The sequence below is a fragment of the Tripterygium wilfordii genome, chromosome 1 (assembly GCF_013401445.1).
Source record: "Tripterygium wilfordii isolate XIE 37 chromosome 1, ASM1340144v1, whole genome shotgun sequence".
Lineage (NCBI taxonomy): Eukaryota > Viridiplantae > Streptophyta > Magnoliopsida > Celastrales > Celastraceae > Tripterygium > Tripterygium wilfordii.
The window spans coordinates 7504605-7515438 of record NC_052232.1 but is presented as its reverse complement, the minus strand read 5'-3'; the positions used below and the strand labels follow the sequence as shown (position 1 = coordinate 7515438).

Genomic DNA, 10834 nt, shown 5'->3' with positions numbered 1-10834 from the left:
CAAAACAAAAGAACATTGTGGCTTACCTAATGTATGTAGTTGCATTTAACTTTTGATCAAATTAATTAAATGTGATATTAAAAGCACTTGGTGACTCTAAGGAACGTTATTGTGGCATATCCACGGAGCATTAATACAAATCTATGACAAATAATGACTTACCATTATTAGTTTTTTATTTTAATGGAGGTAAGTGCGTAAATGATTGTATTGTGTTGCCATCATTAGTGCACAAGTGTACTAAGATTTCAGAAAATTTAAGTTATTGTAGCTTTCTAGTTGATGTAATATTTTAGTAGTTGAACAATTTTGCCACCAATGTCTTGTAGTGCAATAATGACAAATTTTAGACTTTATTGGGCAGTGATACTTGGGGCTGTCCGTACAGTCTGAATATTCTTTCTTTATGGGTTATATATGATATATATATATATTTATAATATTTTTTTTTTGTTGTTTGATGGTGTAGAATGTTCATTTATTGGAATAGAATACGGTTATATATGATATATATAATATATCTTTTATTTTATTTTTTCTTTTGTGGTTAATTTTTTTCAAACGGAGGTGATGGATTCGAATCATGATCCCTAAGGTGATATAAATCATTCTTACCACTCCAACTAGTGGTTTGAGTGTTCTTTTGTGGTTGATAGTATACAATGTTCATTTATTGGAATGAAATAATTTATTTTTTTATTTATGGCTGTAAACTCTTTTAAAAATTACAACTAACCTACAAAAGATATATCTTTATTCTATTGACTTCAAAACAATAATTTGGGATTTCTTAAAATAAGACAACATAAAAAACAAATGAATTTTATTCAATTAATAGCTTAACGTGTGTGTGGTATGTGGTCTTAAAAAAAAAAATTGTTTTAATTCTATAATTTTATATACATATATGCCATCATCCTTGCGTCATAGTATATACGTCACGGTGGCCTTTGTTAAGGAACTTGGTTGAGCAATAATTTCCACATCCTTTCCTCTTTTAATTTACGCCATCATTGCATACCTCCTTCCTGTAACCTTCCTTTGAATTTCTCCTCTTCTTCTTCCTACAAACATTCAACTTGAATTAAATATATATATACATACCAATAAAAAACCTTATCAGTTCTCATAACCATCTCCGCCTCACTACCTCTTATCCACAATCATCATCATCTCCATGGGGACTTCTTCTTGGAAGCAGAGAGTGATGAAAGAGCTTGTTGATGGGCAGGAATCTGCAACCCAATTGCAGGTTCTCCTTCAAAAGCCCTTTAGTGAAAATGGGTCATCTCAATTTACATCAGTGGATGAGCATTTGGTGAAGATCTTGGGATCCTTCACTGAGTCTCTCTCTCTGTTGATGATGATGGGCTCTAATAGTAATAGTAGTGAGTCTGACAATAATAATTCACAAGTGGGTTCTGGTTTAGTGTGCTGTGATCATGGTAGTAGGAGATCTGATGAGGATTGTACTGAGAGTAAGAAAAGAGTGGCGGTGCCTTCTTTGAAGGATAGGAGAGGCTGCTACAAGAGAAAGTAAGACCCATTTAACAATCTGATTGATTTTAGTCTCTTTTTTTCTTGGGGATTTGATTTGATTAATGTACGTTGATTGTGCTTGGTTACTGCAGACAGAACTCACAATCATGGACAATAGTCTCATCTACTGTTGAAGATATCTATGCTTGGAGAAAATATGGTCAAAAGGACATTCTAAATGCTAAATACCCAAGGTATTATTTCTACCTCCCCTGTTATCTCAATAATTTAGGGGTTTGAATTTGGGGATTTAGGGTTTCTAAGGCCAATTGGAGTTCCTATAGACTCCTATATAATTGTCCCCGCAAGTCAGGGGTGAGGTGTGCTCCAATCTGAGCCTTGTGTTCTGGAAAGTCCGGATGGATTTGGACTTCATCCAACTCTTCCAGCTCAGGTTCATGCGGTTCGACGTTATCCGTCGATGATTACTGTAATTGCTATAACGCTCGTGTTTTCTTCTTCATAGCGCTCTTATTGCAATCGCGGGAAATTAGCTATTCTCCCTTGATTTTCTTGATTCCTCATATGGTGAGGAATCGGAGAACTTGGTGATAAGTAGAGGGAACGGCTCTGAGCTCATGGAGCCATGGTCGTCCCAAAATTACGTTATTCGCGGACTATAAAGTTCAATGTCCCTAAATTGGGTTTTGTGTTTTTGTGATCAACAGGAGTTACTTTAGATGCACACACAAATATGATAAAGGTTGCAAAGCTACAAAGCAAGTCCAAAAAATGGAGGATCAACCAGGGATGTTTCAAACAACATATATTGGCAATCACACTTGCAGAAATGTTGTCAAGGCTCCTCCAATGATCAAAACAGACCCAGAATCTTGTTGGGAATCTTGTGTTGTTATTCCAGAATCAAAGATTGCAACAACAATAAAACAAGAGCCCTCCTCCATGGCAGCAGCAGAGGAGACCCCAAGCAGTACTGGTGGTGGTGATGATGATCTGAACAACAGTTTGTGGAAGGATCTAATGCCTTATGAGTACTCGTGTGAGCCTGCATCAATAGTCTCTCATGTCTACACTTCGTACACAGATGTGACTTCTCAAGATGGTTTGGACATTGATTTTGGGGTTGATTCAGTCAATTTTGACACTTATTTTACAGTTTGATATGTGAGAGTGTGTTGATCAAGTTTTTCTCATAGTTTTTGAAACACCACTAAGAAATATGTTTCACATTAAAATCGAACCTTGGGCACACGGATGCCTAATCCAATCGATTGTCAACCGAGTCATTTCTCGTTGGTAGTTTTTCTGATAGTTATTAGTGCTTCCTTCCCTTGTAAAGTAGTGTACTATATATATGTAAACATATATATATAGCTTATTAAGGCAAATTAGTCTTGTCTTCTTGTATTGATGACCCTTAATTTTGTGGAATAATAACATCATTTAAGGCATCCCCTTTAGCTTCTAGATTCTCAAAATCTTATCCTTCAATGAACTTTTGTGTCACTATGAATCTCTTGAACAAAAGTAGCTTCATTCATTGAAATATTCAAAGCCCTTACATGATTGTACACAAGAGTTAATAAGTAGGACCGCACATATATACATATATATGTATGATGTAAGCTCTCTTTTAAAGTTTAAACCCCACAATGGTGGTGGAAACCCTTCTTTCCACTAAATATGAAATCAAGGGTATATGAAAATGGGTAAAGACAGAATTTGAGCTTATGAAAAGGGGCAATGTCATTTGTTGTTTTGCAAAAAAAAAAAAAAAAAGTTGCAAACGTGTGTAAAGGGTAATAATGTATGATATGAGATATTGGTGGAATAATGACAAAGCTCAAATGGCTAGGTTGTTGAAGTTTAAGGGGGGGTTCCGTACTAAAAATATGCAATCATGCTTGTTTGGTAGGACTTTGAGGTGAGCACCCCCACTCTGACTGATTTGTTATTTCTTTCTTCTCATTCGTTTATTCCTCATGAAGCAACTCAAAAGAGGTGCTAAGGGCAAATGCAATAAGAAACAATTTACTGGACCAACATTTTTGTTGACCCGGTCCCACTTCTATTACACAAAAAGTCAAGTCAAACACGTATTCTAATACAGCCACATCAGCAAAACACAAATTTCTATACACTTTTTCTTCCCACACACTTTCTCTTTCCACCCAACTCAACAACATTCCATTCCTCCATATTATCCACAACAAAACTACACCAAAACATTAAATATCAATACATCCACATCAGCAAAACACTTATCCCAATACAGCCACATAAGCAAAACACATTTTACAATACAGCCACATCAGCAAAAGACAACATCTTTGTTGGTCCAATACCACTTCACCATTGCATTTGCCCTTATTTTAGCGAACGGGGTACCAACAGTGAAAATTGTAGGCAATTTTCAACGCAACTGTCAGATCTATTTTTTAAAATTTTTTAAAAAAATAGAATATGCCTCACATTGAGTACTTCATTGGACGGTCCCACATGAAACTGTAGGGGTTGTTTACAGTTCCCACTGTAGGTATCCCAATTGCTTATTTTAGTACTTCAAATTGTGCAATAGGAAAGTGTGAAAATTCATTTATTCCAACGAAATTTGCTAAAAAGACCCTTGTAAATTTGCAGTGACAAAAATTAAAGTAATTTGTGATCGTCTTATCTGTCTAATAATTTTGGATATCAATGTGTTTGTTAATTAAAGTAATTTGTGAAAGAAAAGGTTAATCTACAAATACTTTTGGGGGAGGTGGGATTCGAACTCTAATCACAAAGATAATGTACACCATGGTTAATCCACAAACTTGGTAGAGTTGATATGACATTACATATGGGGCGTCTGTCTATATGTGCATGTGCTGGTCAACAAATTAATATATATATATATATTTATTTATTTATGAAGAGAAAAGAAAAATATGCATTCAGGCCCCTTAAGTTTCTGACAGGCATGCAAAAGATAAAATTCACACATAAAAGGGGTGTATATGGAACAAGATCAAACTTCAGGGAGTTTTGTTACATAGTTTTGTGCAAAGGAGGAGAGAAAAGAGACATCTCTAAAAGCAATACAAATCTCTCGACTTTTTTTTTTTTTTTTTTTGTATAATTTGTTTTTTGCTTTTAAGTTTCACCTTTTAAATATGACTTTATTTTTTGAGAACATTAAAATAATGCATCGAATTTGCATGAGTTGGTGCAAACGATGAAATTATGTGATGATTATGCGTCTGAAAAGGATTCTTACAAATTTTTAGGTGAAAATTAAGAGACAAAAGCCAACATTGCCCTCCAATAATATTGTATTTATAATATTATAAACCTTTTAAAATTTTAATTTTAATTATATAAAAAATATCTTGTAATTTATAAACTTAAACTTGATATCAAATTTAATAAAAAAATTATAATAAAAATAAAAATTACCAAAAAATCATAAAATAACAAAATACAATAATTTATATGGTTCTTCTCTCTTTTTTTTTAGTTTTTATTTGATCTTTTAAACTAAACTTAAATACACTTTTTCACTGCTTATAAGTAAGCGTCACAAATAAGCTCCACCAAATATTTGACAGTTTATTTCACAACTTATAAACCAACTTATTTTAACAATAAATAAGCTCTAATAAACGAACTCTAAGTAAATCATCAAGCATATGAGACAATACTTGGGAGTTAGGACCAAAAGATATCATACAAAAAGATCAAATGACAGGGAAATTGAACATGTCAAAATATTGGAGGATACTAAGGGCTAGTTTGGTAGAGCATTTATAAAGTAGCAGATATGCTAGCAGAAATGATGGTAGCAGAAATGCTGGACAATTTTAGTAGCAGATATGCTGCTTGAATGCTGGTTAGGTGTTTGGTTGAATTTTTACTGTTAACATTTGTGCTGTGTAGCATATTGGATAAATTACGTGCAGGGGTAGCATACATTTTAGTTGTATACCCTGTATCCAAACATACAAATTAATTCATAAAATTAATATAATGAATTTAAATTAATTAAAGATAATAATAAATTATAAATTAATTAAAGATAACAATAAATTATAAATTAATTAATTAGTTAAAGTTTTAATAACAGTTAATTAATTAATTAATTAATTAATTAATTAATTAGTTAGTTAATTATTTAATTTATTTAATAAAAATTTATTAATTGATTTTTCGGTGACATAACAGTGTAGAGTAGTGAGGGTATAATCGGAATAAAGTAAAGATATGGGGACAATATCGACTTTTGTTACTGAAATGCTAGTGAAATTATTCCAAAAAGTAGCATCTCAAAACTAGTAGAAAATGTTGCATAAAATGGTCTCGGATTATGTGCCGAGAAAAACTTGTTTGGTTGGAAGTAAAGTAGTATAAATGCTACTAAAAAACCTCTACCAAACGGGGCCTAAAGAAAATGATTTTCCCACATATTGTTTTACCTTAAACAATTCAAGAAAAGTGAAACAATAAACACCAAAAAGAAAAACACGTCAGAAAAATTGAAAAAGTATGTACCTAAAGTTCAGGGAAAAAAAACTTTGATTGTTATGTCTTTCTAACGATTATGCTCTCAATGATAAAAATTGAAATGTTCTTCGTTTTAGTAGTAAATCATGTTAATAGGTCTATTACTAATAAGAAAAAAACCAATTTTTGAATGAAAATGAGAGCTGGCCAAGTAAAATACATGGATGTTATCTTAATACAGTTTAGGGTTTTATAATTTGAAGGACTCCCTAGACATTTTTTTTCCTGGTTTTTCAAAAAAAAAAAAAAAGTTTGGTCGATCCGAGTTTATTAACGCAAATTCGTCTTATATTTTTGTATTGATGACCCTTAATTTTGTGGAATAATAACATCATTTTAAGTTACTCGATCCCCTTAGCTTCTAGATTCTCAAAATCTTATCCTTCAATAAACTTTGCGTCACAATGAATCTTTTGGATACAAGTGGCTTCATTCATTGAATTTCAAGCCCTAACATGATTGTATAAAAAGTAAAAAGTAGGACTATATATATATATATATATATATATATATATATATGCATGCATGCATGCATGCTCCATTTAAACACCACAATGGTGGTGGAAACCTTTTTCCACTAAATTAATATGAAATCAATGGTATCTTAAAATGGGTAAAGACAAAATGTGAGCTTATGAGAAGGGGCATTTGTCATTTGTTGTCTTGCAAAAAAGTTGCTAACGTGAATAAAGGGTAATATGATATGAAATATTGTTGGACAAAGATGAAGTAGCTAGGTTGATAAGGTTTAAGGGCAGGGGTTCCGTCCTTATGCAATCATGCTTGGTTTGTATGCATCAACCATGAATAGATACATCAAACTAGAATCAAATTATAGTAGATCAATTACAATAACTAAATAAATAAATAAATATATATATATATATATATATATATATTGACATGTAATAGAATAGAATTGAATGGGAACGATAATATAAAATCAGAACGGATTTACAATAGTGACTGATGAAGTTTATGAACTGATTGATAAAGTTTATGAGCAAATTGAGACGAGGATCAATTCTCTGACGTTAATGATAAGGTTTGGGAAACTGATGTGTATGTTCTAAATAATGAAAAAAAAAAAATTCTTAATTTTTCAATACAATTTTTTATTAACAAAAAAGTAAAAAAAAAAATACAAATTCAATTGCTTTATATCTATATATAATTCCAATAAAAAAGGATAACAAGATTATTATATATTGCCATGAAATTAAAAGTGTAAGTTAATTAAACATGATACCATAAGTCATTAATTAATTAATAATTCAACCTACATAGCTAGCTAGTAACAATTATGTTACCAGTTTAATTTTTTAATTTTAGTTAATATTCTTGTGGTCTTCTGGTTCCCTCTTCTGGTTCCCACTTATCTCGAGGAGATTGGAAAAGAAATTCCATGCTATTGGTAGTACTGCCGCTTCCTGAATTAAACATTGCATCAGCCATTTCTGCCACAAGATAGGATGATGGATCAGCACCATGGCCAGCACCAGCTGCTGCAACATCTCCACTAACCATTGTGTTAACAATGCTGCTGCTCCTACTACCTCCGCCGCCGCCGCCACTGCCCAGATTGAACTCCAGCCACGGCGGTGTACCTGGCAGCTGCTGCCGTGCACCACTAGAAGTAGTGGTTATATGTGTTGGTGGAGCAATTGAAGGTGCGGTGGATGACATATGACAGGTGTGGTCGGCCCGGTACATCACTTGAAAGGTGTAGGGGTCGTGGTCGAGCCTCTGGACTTGCTTCTTAGCAGGGCATTGGTACATCTTTTGGTGGGTGCATCTATAGTAACTCCTGAAATAGACCCCCACAAATCTATTTAGTTTAGAGGAATTAAGACAGAACGTAAATAGATCAAAGGTACAAACAAGTAAACTACGTCAATATTCTAAAAAAAATACAGACAAATTTATTTTATTTTATTTCAAGGTTACTTAATCTGACGGCTTGTAGTCCTATTTAAACAAAAAGATGGAAATCCTAAAAATCGACAAACATGTCAAAAACGACAAAATCATATGAAGCCCAAAAAACACTATTACTGTAATTTGAAACAAGTCAGAATCGACGAAATGCAATTCAAATTTCTAATTAAAAAGATATAACATAAACAAAATATTCTTAAAATGGCAAAAACACTAATTTGGAGGCTTAAATGACGGAATTTGACCCCAAAAAAATGATGAAACGTTAGTCCAATTCGAATCTACATTATGAGTAAGCCCACCAAGTTTCACGGAATGATGGAATTTGGCCACAAAAGAAACACCATATTCTAAAATTTAGAAGACAAAGAATTTATCTATAAGTCACACTAAATCGCTAAACACTCCTGCTCATCCAGTATGTCAGGCCGGCCTTTGAGTTTACTCAATACACATTCGAAAGAAAAATGACCAACTGGTACATTTCAACTAGTATATTTTTTAGAATATTTTACATAACTATATTTTATATATAATATGTATTAATTAATTTGGGATAATTAAGGCTTACAAGGATTATGATTCGCTGTAATTAACCATATACATCTTGGGTGACAGAGGCAAAAGGGAATTGATTTGGTTATATATGCTTTTCAATCATTGATAATTTGATATATATGCATGCATATATATCTATATGTATGTGTGTTTGAAAATGTCAAAGAAGCTAGCTAAAGAGATACATATGTGTGTGTGAAGGTTAATTTAATTGTTCTTCTAGAGATTAAAATGCATTAATTAATAACTTAATTTAATTAAATTACCTTGGATACCTTGAGCCCAAAATCTCTTTCTGGCCATACTTTCTCCAAGTATATCCATCATCTGGTGGAACATCAGTATTTCCTATCAATGGAGCTGCTACCCTCACTGTCTTCTTCTCCATATCATCCTTGCTGCACATACTTACATATATGTACATATACATTTATAGTGTAGCTATGTTAGCTAGGAAATTGATCACTATGTATAACTTTCCACATTTTCAGGTCTTTGAAGATTAAACTAGAATGAAAATAAATTAATTAAAATAAAGAAATATTAGATATAAAATATAAAAGTAGGAGAGAAGATGCTTCAATTTCTCTTACAAACAATAATCCATTTTCTTAGCAAATGCTGCATGCATGTGTCCCCACATATATAAAAAGTTACTATATGTATAGTCAAATTCATATACTGTTCCATTGAAAGGCAAGTCAGTTGAACTTTCTTCGCTATTACATACCTTCTTCTTGGTCTCTGCTGTGAAGATGGGGAAGAAGAAGAAGAAGAACCAACCAAGAATCGGCCCGAATACGACACATCCAACTGCGTCGCCGAGACTGGAACTTGGACTGATGTTGATGGCCCTGATCCTGCTGCCATTGCCGACCTTAGCCAGTCGTGCAGGCTCGCGTCGCGACCAATTGGGAACAATCCAGGAGGAGAGTATGAAGACGAAGTAGTAGTAGCACAAGAGCTAAGGCGTTCCTTAGCAGAAACAAAAATCTTGATTATTTCATTACAATATTCAGAAAGCATTGGTCCTGGTGGAAATCCTTGGTTATGGGACAAGTAGTGTTGAAGGTTCCCTTCAAGCTCTTGTGCTAGCTTGCATCCTTGAAAGAACAAAGAAATCGCTTCCTCCATTTTCCTGTCTATAAATGTAATTTACTAAATCAAGTTTGTTGCATGTATATATATGTATATATATTGGAATTAGAGGGATTAAATTGAAGAATTCAAAGTAATTTTGTTTTTGTACGTCTTACACGTTAAGAGAAGGGAATTTGGGAAGGGAAGGATCGTGGAAGAATATATAGTACGTATGACCACATCTCGTTGAATATGAAATCGATCCCTAACATTGATTTTGGACCATTGAAGAGAAATTTCTTGTGGACTGGCCCCTATGACTACTTTCTTTCTTTCCCACGAAGAATGCTTGTTCCTTCTTGGTAAGCTTAGTTAGACGCTTAACATGTAATATATGGACCCGTGGACCAACATAGTACGTAAAAGAGAAGAAAAGGAGGAAAAGAAGAAGGTAACGACCACCCCAATATTTTAGAAGGATAATTAGCAATAACAGGGAATTTGGTTGGTGTTTCGAGAGGAGAATGAGCATGAGATGTGGATGTGGATGTGATTAGTACTATATTCTCTTATTTGATTGAGTTTTGGAGGGTAGAATCTCAAACTCATTTCACCCTCTATTCTCCATTGTGGAGAATAATCATTCTCACACGAGAGAGTAAGTTTTGATATGTAAAAAACTCTTTTACACTTGTTATAAAATATTGTTTTATTTTTTAAAAAGAAAAAATAGATAATATGAAAATTGTATTAATATTCTCACACTCATGCTCACTCTTTATTTTATACCAAACATGAGCATGTTTACCCTATACTCATCTCACACTCATCTTCTCCTCATCTCATGCTCACCTAACACAATTATGAACCAAATACCCCGTAAATTCCTCAAAAGTCAAAACAAATTTTTATTGCAATAGGTCCACTCGGATTTATTTTAACTCATAAGGTTCATTAGTTTATAAGATATATTCTATTAAAGATTAAAAAAAATTTTGAAACTAGCTAGCTAAAGTAACTTTTACTAATTATATATTACGTATCAAAAATGCTAATGGTTCAGGAAAGTCAAAGATGAAAGAAGAAAAAAAGTAGGAGAATTTTTTTAAGGAAACAACCAAACAAAAAAAAACAAAGATGGAATTTCTTTATGGGTACTTGATCAAGGTATGCTTGAGGTCCTCCATGACAACAGCGGAATCGATGTTAGTTTTGT

At 33.0% G+C, this 10834-nt stretch overlaps 2 protein-coding genes across 2 annotated transcripts; one reads left to right on the top strand and one right to left on the bottom strand.

The window, feature by feature from the left end:
• The first annotated feature begins 1031 nt into the window (after nt 1-1031).
• On the top strand, nt 1032-2967 carry LOC120014828 (WRKY DNA-binding transcription factor 70-like). Its single transcript, XM_038866942.1, has 3 exons — nt 1032-1536; nt 1632-1733; nt 2208-2967. Exons 1-3 carry the CDS (start codon nt 1178-1180, stop codon nt 2659-2661), a joined length of 915 nt encoding a protein of 304 aa, XP_038722870.1. The 5' UTR covers nt 1032-1177; the 3' UTR covers nt 2662-2967.
• Nucleotides 2968-7229: 4262 nt separating this feature from the next.
• On the bottom strand, nt 7230-9710 carry LOC120003770 (WRKY transcription factor 55). The gene is made up of 3 exons (XM_038852852.1): nt 9269-9710; nt 8805-8945; nt 7230-7849 (listed from the first exon to the last, which is right to left on the bottom strand). Exons 1-3 carry the CDS (start codon nt 9670-9672, stop codon nt 7375-7377), a joined length of 1020 nt encoding a protein of 339 aa, XP_038708780.1. The 5' UTR covers nt 9673-9710; the 3' UTR covers nt 7230-7374.
• Nucleotides 9711-10834: the final 1124 nt, after the last annotated feature.

Coding starts and splice junctions, on each gene's coding strand:
- LOC120014828 (XM_038866942.1), top strand. CDS start 1,178: ATGGGGACTTCTTCTTGGAAGCAGAGAGTGATGAAAGAGCTTGTTGAT. Junction 1,537..1,631: donor AGAGGCTGCTACAAGAGAAA/GTAAGACCCATT, acceptor TGGTTACTGCAG/ACAGAACTCACAATCATGGA. Junction 1,734..2,207: donor CTAAATGCTAAATACCCAAG/GTATTATTTCTA, acceptor TGTGATCAACAG/GAGTTACTTTAGATGCACAC.
- LOC120003770 (XM_038852852.1), bottom strand. CDS start 9,672: ATGGAGGAAGCGATTTCTTTGTTCTTTCAAGGATGCAAGCTAGCACAA. Junction 8,946..9,268: donor CAGCAGAGACCAAGAAGAAG/GTATGTAATAGC, acceptor CATATATGTAAG/TATGTGCAGCAAGGATGATA. Junction 7,850..8,804: donor TTGGGCTCAAGGTATCCAAG/GTAATTTAATTA, acceptor GGTCTATTTCAG/GAGTTACTATAGATGCACCC.